We start from the raw sequence: 15238 nt of genomic DNA on the forward strand, positions 1-15238 counted from the left end.
TCAAAGGCCAGCCTTCTCATGTTCTGTGTCACACTGAATCCCTCTGGGAACTACATCAAGAGTATGCATGTCTGTGGAGTGCTCAGTCCCTTGCATGTTAATTTCACGAGCAGGCTGTTCCATTGGTTGGACCAACCGACAGAAGCCTTCATCAGCGTAACTGATGAAGTGCCAGTTTTACATCTTAAGCCCACAGCTAATGCAGTCTGCCAAGCCAATACTTGTCTAGGAGGTATTAAGCATGATGGCTTACTTTAAACAATGATTGTTGTTATGACTACTTTTTAATTTTTTTTACAGATTGCCAAAAAAAATCATGTGAACGATGTGTATATTTCCTACTGCAATACAGATTCTAAGAAGGCAAATTTGTTAAAAGCTTCATTGGAAAAGAATAATCCAAGCATAAGTATTTTCAATAAAAGGATAAAAGTTGACAGAGATGTTTGGCCTGAAAAAATATACTCTTGTATGTTTGGATGCAAGTGGTAATTCTATTTTTCTTATTTTTCTCAGTATTAAATATTTAATATAATGTTATTTTTTGCTGATACAAAGCAAGGCCACAAATTTTGGTGGTCAGTTTAATAAACATCATTACTTAATACATTGGACACTGGTAAGATAGAAAATAGAAGGAACCCATGTGGCATTACAACTCATAATGTAATTGTATGAACTTCAATACTGCAAAGTGTTACCATTTCTGCTATGTACTATGGACAGTTATTGAGAGAGCCTTTACAAGAACATTCTACCTTCTAGAAATTGTAGCCAAATCTCCCTCATATCAAATCCTGCCATCTTTAAATAAAGGATACATTAGACAATGTTAGTCCTAGACAAATAAAAGAATGGGATGGTCATGGATTGAATGACTTTGATCATAAATGTGCTCAATCAGAGCTTACTTGGGGCTAAACAACAACAGCAACAATAATGTGAACAACAACAACAACAACAACGTCATCATCATCATCATCATCATCATCATCAGTTAACATCTGTTTTCCATGCTGGCATGGGTTGGACAATTTGATCAGGGATGGCAAGCTGAGGGGCTGCACCAGATTCCAGTCTGATTTGGCATGATTTCTATGGCTGGATACCCTTCCTAAATATCCTTTTAAGGCAGTGCTCCAGCACGGCCACAATCAAATAACTGAAATAAGTAAAAGAATAAAAGAATGTGTGTGTGTGTCTATGTGTTGCCTTCTCTTGACATCACATAATAATTGTAAATGAGTGTCACTCTCATACAAGCAGTGTTATCTCATTTCCAGTATTCTGTGCAAACATGTTTGGCTATAGAGAAGTACAACCTTGCTTAGAAATGATTAAGGGTTGTTGAAAGCAAGGGTTCTTGACCAGAGAAAATCTGCCTCAGTAAACTCTGTCTAACCCATGAAGCTTGGAAAAGTGGACATTAAAATGATGACAAGGAGGAGGAAAATCTGATTTGAGAGAGATTTGGTTGATCTTTCTAGATAGTTGAGTGGCCATCTAGAGGTTTCTTTGTTAGCTTGTAAAGAAATCATCATTCACAGAGGTGAATTATCTAAAATCCTTCATTCTTCTTTACCAACAGCATTGTTATAATTTTAACTACATCCTACTTAAGTTCCAAATCCTGCCAAGATGAATTCAATATGGCTCTCTGCTATAGACGACAAGCTGAAGATATTATTTTGGTTCCCTGTATACTGAGACAATGGAAAATCTACCCCCAGTTATAAGTAACATACAATATATGGATTGTCGGTAAGTTTCTTCTTGTACACATTTTTATTTTTGTGTTTCTGTATTTAAAACATCAATATAATAATCTTTTTTACTAAAGGCAAAGGCCTGAAATTTTTGGGAAGGGACTAGTTGATTATATCAACCCCAGTGTTTCACTAGTGCTTAATTTATTGACTCCCAAAGGATGAAAGGTAAAGTTGATCGCGGTGGAATTTGAACTCAGAATGTAAGGATGGATAAAATGCCACTAAGCATTTTGCCTGGATGCTAATGATACTGCCAGCTCATAAATATCTGTATAATAATAACTGATATAAATGTTGGATGGTTGATTTTACCAATCATACTTTACATCATTGAGAGAAAGTGGACAGTAAGTGAAAGAGTGATACAGAAAGAGTTAACATAAGGTGTACAGGATGAGTTCACATACTAGGCTTTGTGGTAGGTAATTAGTAGAAGAATGCTACACACACACATGCACATATACACACATTAAGAGAGAAAATCACAGAGACAAAAGAGGAGGAGGAAGAGGAAAGAGAGAGAGAGTAAATGACAGAATAGTTACAGGAAGAATTATACAAATGAGAAATTTGTTTTATTTAGTTTTATTTTAGGGTAATAAATATTTTTCTTTTTAAAGTTAGTATTAATTTCACCCTTTTGGATAAGCACCCACAAATTTCATTAAAGTAGAATTATAATTATAGTATGTGTCATATTTCTTGATATTACTCATGGTGGTAAAAGTATACTGCCAAAGTTACCCCTCATATGATGGGGTTCCTATAGCTAGGCTATTTCTTTAATTGGAACTTGCTGTTTTTTACCTTCTTTTTTTTTTTTACTTTAGATTAAATGAAAATGAAAATATTAAAGAAAAGTTTCGAAGTGTTTCTGCGGATATCAATAAGAAGCTACTTCCATCATTACTGCGTCCCACAACTGCTCAAGCACAAACATCTAAGAAAACAACATATGATATTTTTGTGTCTTACCCTACAAAAAACACAGAAGAAATGAAAGTAGTGTATGAAATTTTGACTGAACACAATAGTGACTTGAAGATATTTTACGATAAATTGGAATTAGAGACAGGTATGATTAACCGTTTAGCATTCAGAATACTCAATCAGATTTAATACTCTTTTACTTGTTTCAGTCATTTGACTGTGGCCATGCTGGAGCACTGCCTTTAGTTGAGCAAATCGACCCCAGGACTTATTCTTTGTATGCCTAGTACTTATTCTATCAGTCTCTTTTGCCGAACTGCTAAGTTATGAGGACGTAAACACACCAGCATCAGTTGTCAAGCGATGTTGGGGAGACAAACACAGACACACAAACATATACACACACACACACACACACACACACATATATACATATATATATATACGACGGGCTTCTTTTAGTTTCTGTCTACTAAATCTACTCACAAGGCTTTGATCGGCCCGAGGCTATAGTAGAAGACACTTGCCCAAGGTGCCACGCAGTGGGACTGAACCCGGAACCATGTGGTTCGTAAGCAAGCTACATACCACACAGCCACTCCTATGCCTGTTTATTCATTCATATTGCCTTGAATTGGTACTTACTCTGTTGTTTACGACAATGAGGGTTCCAGTTGATCTGATCAATGGAACAACCTGTTCATGAAATTAATGATCAGGTGGCTGAGTATTCTACAGACATGTGTACACTTAATGTAGCTCTCAGGGAGATTCAGCGTGATACAGAGTGTGACAAGGCTTGCCCTTTGAAATACAGGTACTACTCATTTTTGCGAGGTGAGTGGACTGGAACAATGTGAAATAAAGTGTTTTGCTCAAGAACACAATGCATCACTGGGAATTGGACTCATGATGACCTTACGATTGTAAGCCAAATACCCTAACCACTAAACCATGTGGCTTCACTTGCTTTGAATTAATCATGTATTTCTGCCTTCATTTTTGTTAACTCTCACTTTCTTTCTCTCCCTTTCTTTCTTTCCCTCTCTTCTTCTCCCTCTCTTCCTCTCTCTCTCTCTCTCTCTCTCTCTGGCTGGGTAACCATGTACATCTATTTCTGTCTCTCTGTCACACTCTAACCTTTCATCATCTGACACAAGATCTCCTCCAACGCCCCCTTCTCTCTCAAAAATTCCTTTTCTTGCAAAGTTACTTGGTGACCCTGCTAGTGCAGGTGCCACTTAAAAAGCACCCAGTTCACACTGTAAAGTGGTTGGCATTCAAAAGGGCATCCAGCCATAAAAACCATGCCAAAGCAGACACAGAAGCATTGTGCAGGCTCTTTTGCCTGGCTAGCTCCTGTCAAACTGTACAACCCATGCCAGCATGGAAGGAGGACGTTAAATGATGATGACGATGACAATGATGATGATGATAATAATGATGATATCTCATAGTTTCAGAATTTCACTGATGTAGCTGTTTACTTTTAGAATAACATTACAGGGTAGGTGTGAGAGACTTGATCTCACTGGTTTTAACATAAAACAGGTAGAATATTTGGGTTGGATATGACTGGTTTGAACTTGCATAAAACATGATTTAATAAGTTTTATCTAATGTGGAGCTGATGTTGATAAAAAAAAAGAGTGAACTGCAGGGCAAGAAGTTGATAATGCAGCTCCACCACTTCCTGTTGACTGAGGAAAAAATATGGTTAAAGGATTGGCCATATTATAGCTGAAGGTCTGCAATTCTAAATGTGAACATAACATTAAAATTACAAGAGGACTTCATAAGTTCACTCTCTATATTGAGTTGTGCAAACAGATGGTGTGCCATTAATGTATAACAACTTTGGATAAGTTCTTCCCCTCTCGAGTAGACACTACTAATGACATTGTCAGTGTTGTTGTTGTTGGTGGTGGTGGCGGTAGCAGTGGTGGTGGTGCTGTTGCTGCTGATGGTGATGATGATGACGACGACGGCGGCGGCGATGACGACGATGACGACAACGATCCAGAACAACTACTATAAGGCATCCCAGTCTAACATTCTTACAGATCTGCTGATCCACAACTTTGGAGTGGGATTTTTTTAATGACTCTGAAAGGATGAAGGGCAATGTTGTCCTCGGACAGATTTGAACTTGGGTTACAGAGAATTCTATCCAGCATTTTAATGACTGTTAATTAGACACTTTATCAGATGTGTTATCTAAGATTATATTATTCAACATGTCTTCTAGTTTAAAGGTGATTTGATGGAGATTTGACTGTTGTTTCATGTAGATCAAGTGACCATGTAGCAGTTCTCTCAATGACATATCTATGGTAGTGTCAGAGGCAGTCATTTAACTCCCAGTGCACCAAGCTGCTGATCTAGGTTTAATACCTAGTTGTAGTTACTCTTATTCTGCCCTATGAGAGCCTTTTGAAGATGAGTGAACAGCACAACTCCTAAACTCAACAGAATTTATAATCCATCAATAGATATCTCTGTTCTTTAAAAGTCAACCAATTGTCTCTATTTATCATGCTAGTGTAATCAATAAATACATATTTGTTCTTTATTATATTTCAGGTAGTGATTGGCAGCAATCCATCTACAAAGCTTTGGAATGTTCTAAATGCTGTGTCATCCTCATTGCACCAGCATACTTCGAATCTCTTATGTGCCAAGAAGAATTCAGTATTGCCATTGCTTTGAGTATCTCTGAAGAAAGAGTGAGAAAACCCTTGTGATTAATTTTTTAAATTTTGTTTTTAAGTTTTTTTTGTTCTACTGTTTAACCCTTTTGATAACCAACCTACCCACCCTAACACAAGATTGTCTTATGTTTTGGTGATACAAACACTGACATTTTAAAATGTTGATATTTAAATTAAAACAAAGCTGTAAGCTGAAAGAATTGTTCACATGCTGGGTGAAATTTCATGTTCTGAGTTCTAATTCCGCTGATATCGACTTTGCCGTTTGTCCTTTTGGGGTTGATAAAATAAGTACCAGTTAAGCACAGGAGTTGGTGTAATCAACTTACACCGCTGCTCTGAACTTGCTAGCCTTGTGCCAGAATTTGAAACCTATATTTAAATTAAAACCATCTATCAAAACTTTATTTAATGAATCTTATTTTTTAAAGTTAGATTTCAAACACCAGGAATAAAAATAAAGACAGATTGGTTAATAATTAAATGCTTACAATTCTTCATTATCTTTTAAATTAATTGAAACATATCTGTAAAATATTTCTGTCGTAGTGTAACAATTCTCAATTTCATTGATACAGAAGGCTGAAAAGATTGGCTGTAAATAGACTTTACTTTTCTAAGAACAAGAGGACAGTACCCATCAGTTGTAGCTTTAGTCATGAACCTTGCCAGTCAGCAGACAGCCATGTTTTAGATACCACTTCTAAGCCTCGTTTTCAACTCTCTGTAGTAATATTCACATGATCATGTGATCGACCAGGCTATCAAAAAAAAAAAAAAGATGTTGCTACACATCACTGGTCACAATGCACTTTGCATTGTTTTAGCCTTCAAATGATGCCACTCTGCTGGCTAAGTGAGCAGGTCTACAGAAGAAAGAGTGAGAGAAAGTTGTGGCAAAAGAGTACATCAAGGTTCACCACCACCCCTTGCCAGAGCCTCGTGGAGCTTTCAGGTATTTTTGCTCAATAAACACTCACAACGCCCGGTCTGGGAATTGAAACCGTGACCCTACAACTGCAAGTCCACTGCCCTAGCCACTGGGCCATTGTGCCTCCAGCTGTAGTAATAATAACAGTAGTAAATATAGCATGTATAGTTATAGTAATAATATCAGTAATTATTACCACAATTTCATCAGAAGTGTCTAAGTGAAAGGATCAGATAGATTTTTGAGTTCTTCAGTTATGAATTTGTTAAATAATGACTCATCGTTACATCCACATAAGTCCTTACAGCAACTTTTCTGTTTTTGATGTATGCTTTTTATTGCACTAAAGTTAACATTAAGATTTTGTACATCATAGACAAAGAGGTTATGTATGGTTCTGCAATTTTGAAGTTTGATACTTCCTCAGTGCTGATGACTAAGTTGAGATGTTTTTTTTTTTGTTTTGTTTTGTTTTTCTTTGTCTCTCAGTAAATTGTTGAATATTTTCCCAATTGCCTGCATGTACTTGTAAGGTAATTTAACCAAAAATGTGTTACTTTGTCACATCCTACTGTTCTATTTATATCTGGTCATTTTATGGTCACCTTTTAAATATTCCACCTGCTAGTTCTGTGTAAGCCAAAAATTTAGGAGTGAAAATTTGTTGAGGAAGATTTGGCTACACTAAAAAGGGGAATGTGTAAGATGAAAAACTAAAAGAATACAAAGCAGAATCTTTGGGAAGTCTGCCATTACTGGAATAATGTACTTGGTCTCACTAAGAATATGACTTCTTGGAGTTTTCCAAATTCCTTATGTGTTAGTGCTATTTATCTCTAGATGATTCTTGATCAGAGATCCTACCTTTGATCAAACACATACCAGAAATGATCATTCCATATTTTTTGTCAGACATTGTGTATCTAGGTTTACATTGTCCAACAGATCCATTTTTTTCTTTAGATAGAAGAATGAGATTCAAAGAACATTTGATTGCTATTTCTATCTGACCAAATGACCACATACAAGCTCCATAATTGGTTCATCCCACATGTAGTATGTCTAAGAAGGTTTAACCAGAGCAGTAACAAAAACACAACAAACACCCAACATCCTCACACTCAACTCTAAAATATAAATACAAGTGTTTGAGACTAAAAGAATAACTCAATTGTCCTTCAGGACAACAGGCTAGTGGTTAGGACCTTATATCCAGTTGATAAAATAAGTTTCAGATTTAATCCTTAGCCTAGCTCAAGAATATCACTTGAAGACTGTTGAAGAGAACACCCATTGAAATGTGTCATTGCTATGTTCAAGTTGAGAAAAATACTCTGATTTACAGACATCACTTTGAAAATTCGTTTCTGAAAAAGTATACTTACATAATGGTAATTTATAGGATACATACAGATGCACACACATACATACATATATACATATGCATACACACACATATATACATACATACACATGCATACATACATACACACATACATACGTTCATGCATGCATAGGCACACACAAACACACTGACCCGCACACATGCGCACAAACAAAAAGGAACGCAGTGTAAATAACGGACAGAGTCAAGACTGTTGGAAAGGTTGCAAGATGCAACGAAAATTTTAGGAAAATAAAAATAAGAAATAAGTGGAATTTTTACCGGTGCGTGTGTTACATTATAAGGCACAAAAAGAAAATGACTCTCCCCAGACACAACAGAATATGCTTCAACACACGAACTCATATAAAGAATCTTGCAAACCAAATCCAAAAACGAACAAATTAATTTAATTTAACTCAAATCAATTAATTGTGTACGACAATTATGTAATTATACATTCAATGATGTTTATCATTATGAAACAGCTATTGAATACAATTAAAGTGTGAACTATATGTAAAATATATGCTTTTCTCCATTTCTGCCAAATATGTTTGCTCTTAAAGATCATTTTAGCTGATTATGTATATACCTGCATGTCATCCCACTTGGATTTACTGCAATTTAATTACGTTAGAGTTTAACGATCTATTATTAACTGAACTCTTAATTACTGTCAGTTTATAATTTGAGTTGTATATATCAATCTCTTATGAGGATTTTTCAGAAAAAATATAGACATACCAAAACCATCACTTGCAAGTGAGCATGACTTTGTAACATGTACTATGCTTCTGATGACCATTTCACTTGAATGTTAATGAATTAATCAATTTAATTGTTCATTTCAGACAAATCCTATGGTTTTGGTACCTGTCTGCATTGATGATGTGCCGTCAACACCTCAGTGGTTTGGTCCTCTACATATGATAGATGCCCGGGGAGATTGTTTGGTTCCTGTTCTGAGCTGCTTATCACCTCTTCTAAATAAATGCTACAAAGACCAAACTTTGCAACATGAATTTAGTTGGATGACGAGTAAAAGCAAAGTAAGTGTGTCATATCTCTTTCTCTCTCTCTCACGCACACAAGCACACATACACACACATGCATGCACACACACACTTCACTTGCATATACCTTCATACATATAATATATATATTTATATATGTATATATGTACATGTATGTATATATGTGTGTGTGTATATATATGTATATATTTACATGCATATATATATATATATATATATATGTATCTATATATATAAACGGCAAAATGCCTGCGTGCGTGTCCTTTATTCAAATCCACAATTTTTTCAGTTAGAGGGCTCGCACTTTCTATGGTCATTCAAAACTGTTCAAGGTTGGTTGTGCACATCTTTACATTTCCCCAGTCACCCAACAAAGCCATTAAAAAATCAATTGAAGTGAATTTTTTGTGAATTCTCTATCCTAAACCCAATCAAAATGCCTGAAACTTGATATGCCAATTGAATGCCAGCTAGCTGTATGTGATTGGTCGGAGATTTGGACAGTACTCGCGTGTATGTGTGCACGCACGCAGCTGTATATGCATGCACTAGCACATAGTGCTAGTATATATATATATAATACACACATATATACTTACATATATATATATGTATATATGTATATATATGTATATATATGTGTATATATATACATGCATATATATATATATAATATATATATGTATGTGTATATATATATATATATATATATATATATATATATATATATATAATATATATATATATATATTATATATATATATATATAATATATATATATGTATATATACATACATATATATATGTATATATATGTATATATACATACATATATATATGTATATATATATACATGTATATATATATATACATGTATAGATATGTACACACACACACACACATGCACATGTACACCTGTGCACGCATGCACACACACATACTCTTCTTATATAATCTAGATTTTTAGAATATGCACACTATCACTACATGTGAAAGAAGACTGAAAAAATTGGTGTTTGGATTGGCATTTAGCTGTAAAATATTGCCTCAAAAGTGTCCTGTCCAATGTGCCAGCATGACAAAGTGAACTAAAAAACAATGGTGGTGGTGATGGTGACAATGATTATGATGATAACGATGATGATGATGATGTCAACAATGACGACAACAAAGACACACCATTTGCGGTTAAGAAGTTTGCTTTGCAACTATGTGGTTCTAGATTTGATCTCTCATTAAGGCATATGGGTTTAATGTTTTCTGCTGGAGGAGCCTCAGGTTGTTCAATACCCTGTGAATGGAATTTGGCACTTGGGAACCGTGAAAAAGTCATCATTTAGGCACAGATGTGGCTGTGTGATAAGAAGCTTGCTTCCCAATCACACAGTTCTGGGTTCAGTCCCACTCTCTGGCACCTTGGGCAAGTGTCTTCTACTATAGCCTTGAGCTGACCAAAGACTTGTGAATAGATTTGGTAGAGGGAAACTAGAAAAAGCCTGTTTTATATACAGGGGTTGGACAAAATAATGGAAACACCTTAAAATTTTAAACAAATTTATTTTAATATGGGGTAGGACCGTCTTTGGCAGTAATTACAGCTTGAATTCTATGAGGTATGGGTTCATACAAAGTTTGAATTGTTTCCAAAGGAATTTTTGTCCATTCTTCAGCTTAAACAGTCTTCAGTTCTTGGATATCGACTCCTTACTTGTTTTTCTAAAATGTACTATAAATGTTCAATAATAGTGAGATCTGGAGACTGTGGTGGCCAGATAAGATGTTCAACTTCACTAGAATGTTCCTCGTGCCATTCAGTAACAACTTTAGCTGTGTAAATTGGTGCATTATCATCCTGAAAGATTGTGTTTCCCTCCGAAAACAGTTCCCCAACCATATGATGAATTTGATCACATAAAATGCTTAAATAGTCTTGACTACTAATTCTGCCATGAAGGGAAACCATTGGGCCAGTGGATTTCCAAACTATAGCCTCCCAGATCATCACAGATCTTCCCTCATGCTTAACAGTTGGAAGAAGGCAGTCTAGGTCAAATGCTTCTTTTGGATGTCTCCACATGTATACTCAGCTGGTGGTTGGAAATAATGTAAAGAATGACTCATCCAAGAAAATAACATTCTTCTACTGCTCTAGGGACCAATTCTGTAGGTTTTTACTCCACTCGAAATGCTTTGCAATGTTTGTTTTTGAAAGTAGTGGTTTTCTGACTGCAGCCCTCCCATGAAATCCGGCTTTGTGCAGCTCCCAGTGAACAGTTCTTGTGGAAACTAGGTTCTGAAGGTGGTCATTAAGCTCTATAGTAATTTTGGGAGCTGTACTTTTGTGATCATTTCTTACAATTTGTGTAAGAGTCTGATGGTCCCTATCTGAAACTTTTGGTTTTCTTCCAGAGTTTTGTTTCGATGAGGAGGTTTTTCCCTCTTTCTTAAAGGCTGTCATTTTTGGGAAATGTCTCCTACTTTAGCTCCAGGTCAACCAAAGCCTTGTGAGTGGATCTGCTAGACAGAAATTGAAAGAATCCATTCTGTGTGTGTGTGTGTGTGTGTGTGTGTGTGTGCATGTATGTCTGTAAATATGTATATATTTCTCTATCCCTCTCTCTCTCTCAATATATATATATATATATATATATATATATATGTATCTATACATATATGTGTGTCTTTATGTTGGTTTGTTTATGTCCCCATAACTTAATGTTTTGGCAAAAGTGACTGATAGAATAAGTACCAGGTTTTAAAAAAGTACTGGGGTTGATTTCTTTGTCTAAATCTTTCAATTTGGTGCCCTGCATGGTTGCAGTCCAATGACTGAAACAAGTAATGAATAAACAATAAAGATATTGCAAATTATCATTATTTTCCTTCCTTTAATTGAAGAGCGAGACATTTATAATTTACTTACCTCTTTTTCTTTTATTTCACAGTTGAACAATGGAAATATTACTCTCTTGGATCAATTATCACTTCTCAGACAAATTCAACTTGAAGATAATTACGAACTCAAGGGAAAAAAGATAACTGCTAAAGCGGATTATGATATTTATAAAAAACCATGCAAAATACTCTTTTGTTTTGCACCCCAAGATATGAAATTTGCTGCCATTTTGATTTCAATTCTTCAAGATCTTTTCTCAGAGATGCAGGTCCTTCTCTTCAGCACATCAATTCATGACAGATTGGCTTTACTTGAAGAAGCAGATGTAATTGTAATGTTTGTGTGTGATGATTATTTTGAATCTTCAAAATCTCTTGAGGAACTAAACATAGCTTTCAATCGTCAACGGAAATCGAAACAGAGACTTTTGCATTTTGTCTGTACTGAAAAAATACCAACATTCCTTTCATATTTTCAAATTTTACCCTATAATGTAGTGTTTAGTGACAGCTGCTGGCATACAAAGAGGGGTAAATATGTAAATACAAAGGGTATGGTTACTGTCACTGTTTCAGAAATATGTGGAAAATATTCATATGAAATTCCTGAATATATGGCTTTGCAGAAATTAGCTTTAGATATTATTTCTTCCGTTTCAGCAAAGTAAGATATAAATCTTTTTATTTAATTGATTTATTAATTATTTTATATATTTATTTATGTATTTATTTATTGTTAGAGCAGTAGAGAGGTAGAAATGGCAGTCTATTGGATTTTTCACATACAGTGCAGCTAGGACTAAGTCAACAAGAATTACTCTTCATTTCGAGGATAATCTAGTTGTTATTTCTTGTTGTAAAATGATATATATATATAATATATATATATATATATATATAACTGTGGTTCTGGGTTCAGTCCTACTGCACGGCACCTTGGGCAGGTGTCTTCTATTATAGCCTTAGGCTGACCAGGGTCTTGTGGGTGGATTTGGTGAATAGAGACTGTGTGTGTGTGGTGTGTGGTGTGTGTGTGTGTGTGTACGTACGTATGTATGTAGAAAAAACACACATGTTTACATTAAATTATTTTCTTTCAGATCTTCAGATAATAAGGGAAATCTTGTTAATCTTTTTAACATACAACCAGAAGAGACTCAAGTTTTGTCTTTAGAAGAAGTAAGTGAAGAAACTTTCTACTAATGAAAACAATTTTTAAACCTATTTTTGCATTTCAATAATCCTCAACTAAACAGTTTTCCAGTACTTTCTTCCCTGAAGTAAGCTTCACCTTTCTTGTTAATATTTTCCCCTGTGGTCACATGTATATGAGGTAATAAGGTTGGCAGAGTCATTAAGGCAATAGACAAATTACCTTAATGTGTTGAGGTACTAATTTGGCTCTTTACCCTCTGAGTTCAAATCCTATCAAAGTCATCTTTATCTTTCATCTTTCTGGGGTTGATAATATAAGCTATCAGTCTATGATGTCAGATTGGCAGAAATATTAGTTTTCCCATTCTTTCCAAACCCATCGCTTTTCTTTTATGGCTCTGTTGACTTCACTATTCCACCACCATATCACCTTTGATCTGGCAGAATCTTTGCTCCAACCACAGACTTTGTCTGTTGCCATCAGTTGATTATCCCATAAGGACTTCCAATTTTCTTCTATGTCATATGCCTCTGACTCTTCTGCACCTTTAATTATAGGTTTGTTAAATCAAAGTCAACCTGGGGCTAAACAAGAACAATATGAACAACAACTCTTAGCCCTTGAGCAGAAAGAATACATTTTGACATGGAAAATACCAATTCCTAATATCAGCCAGAACTTTGGCACAATTAAAATATATTTAATTATCAATATTAATTTGTCAATATTTTTCTTTAAATAATGAGTGGTTATTTGTAATTCTTTTCTTTTTTTCTTTTTCAAGTGTATTATAACATGGCAGAAAGAAAAAAGTGATGATGATGTTCATGAGGAAGAAAATAAGAAAGAAGAGAAAGAGAGAGAAGATGAAAAAGAAGAAAAAGAAGATAATAAGTATGAGAAAGAAGTAAATAAGAAAGGGGAAGAAGATGAAAAAGAAGAAACTAATATTAGGAAAGAAGAAGAAAAAGAAGAAAATGTACAAGTAAAAGAAGAAGATACCCAAATTAAAATAACCTTGGTGGAGGAAAACTTGGAAAGCAGGAACGGATTTGATGGAAAAGTAGAAGACAGTACTGAAGTAAATGATAATAATGGATTGGATTGTAACAGTTCAGTTAGTGTGTGCTGTGTAAAAAGATTTTCTAATGGAATGACAAACCAAAACTCTGAGGCAGGCAACAAGAGTTCCTGTACAACAATGGATGACATGGCACTCAAGATTTCTGTAGATGATGAAGACACAGAAAATATTTTAAATGAGGAAGCAAGAAATGAGCCTAGCACAGAAAATTTACCAAATGAAAATGAGAATGAGAATAATGAACTTAATGAAGGAATAATCCCAGAGACTGAAAGTATTCCTGTTCAAGATGTTAAAAGTTCTGAAGATGTAAATAATTCCTCATCATCAAACACAAAAAATGATGAAAATCCCTGTGATAATAAAGCAACACCTAAACATCGCAAATCAAAACATATATGTATAATTCTCTAAAAGGGAAAATATTTGGCAAAAACAAACAAACAAAAAAAAAGAAAAAAGAACCTTTCAAATTTTTGTTAAATCACACAAAATGATAATCTAATTATATAATTTTCCATCTAAGAAGTATTTGTAATTATGTATAAAGTCCTTTTCAAATTAATTAAAATTGTTTGTTTTCTAAAATGTGAATAAGTGATTTGAATTGACGCTATGATTGATTGCTAACCACTAAACCTTTTTTTAATTTTCTCTCTCTGTTTATTTCTGTGTTCCTTTCTGTTGAAGGGCATAGGCTTGAAACGTAAAAGACTTTCTCACTTCCTGAGCGTTAAACTAATACATCTGTTTGTTGTTTACACACCTGTCTTCATCTTTTGTTGGTTTTTTTTTGTAAATTCCAACAATATATATATATATATACATATAGGTGTAGGAGTGGCTGTGTGGTAAGTTGCTTGCTTATGAACCACATGGTTCTAGGTTCAGTCCCACTGCATGGCACCTTGAGCAAGTGTCTTCTACTATAGCCTCGGGCCGACCAAAGCCTTGTAAGTGGATTTCGTAGACGGAAACTAAAAGAAGCCCATTGTATATATGTATATATACATATATATATATGTGTGTGTGTGTATGTTTGTGTGTCTGTGTTTGTCCCTCCAACATCGCTTGACAACCGATGCTGGTGTGTTTATATCCCCGTAACTTAGTGGTTCGGCAAAAGAGACCAATAGAATAAGTACTAGGCTTGCAAAGAATAAGTAGTGGGGTTGATTTGCTCAACTAAAGGCGGTGCTCCAGCATGGCCACAGTCAAATGACTGAAATAAGTAAAAGAGAGTAAAAGAGAATATCTCTTAGATAAAATCCGTTCTGTCTGTGTCTTCTAGGATCTCGGGCATCCTCCATCCGATTGCGCTCACATTTGATATGTAGATAC

The 15238-nt window shown here is 34.9% G+C and overlaps 1 protein-coding gene across 1 annotated transcript; it reads left to right on the forward strand.

Annotated features, from left to right (window-relative positions):
* Positions 1–345: 345 nt before the first annotated feature.
* Positions 346–14462, forward strand: LOC118765409. Its single transcript, XM_036507446.1, has 8 exons — positions 346–488; positions 1589–1761; positions 2600–2844; positions 5283–5425; positions 8580–8777; positions 11708–12321; positions 12758–12836; positions 13598–14462. The coding sequence occupies exons 2-8, from the start codon at positions 1712–1714 to the stop codon at positions 14309–14311; spliced, it is 2043 nt and encodes a 680-aa protein (XP_036363339.1). The 5' UTR covers positions 346–488; positions 1589–1711; the 3' UTR covers positions 14312–14462.
* Positions 14463–15238: the final 776 nt, after the last annotated feature.

Source organism: Octopus sinensis, linkage group LG11 (genome assembly GCF_006345805.1).
Source record: "Octopus sinensis linkage group LG11, ASM634580v1, whole genome shotgun sequence".
Taxonomy (NCBI): domain Eukaryota; kingdom Metazoa; phylum Mollusca; class Cephalopoda; order Octopoda; family Octopodidae; genus Octopus; species Octopus sinensis.

Bases quoted from the DNA above. Each gene is read 5' to 3' on its own strand.
- LOC118765409 (XM_036507446.1), top strand. From the start codon at position 1,712: ATGGAAAATCTACCCCCAGTTATAAGTAACATACAATATATGGATTGT. The intron at 5,426-8,579 runs GTGAGAAAACCC...TGTTCATTTCAG, and splicing joins TGAGTATCTCTGAAGAAAGA to ACAAATCCTATGGTTTTGGT. The intron at 12,322-12,757 runs GTAAGATATAAA...ATTTTCTTTCAG, and splicing joins ATTTCTTCCGTTTCAGCAAA to ATCTTCAGATAATAAGGGAA.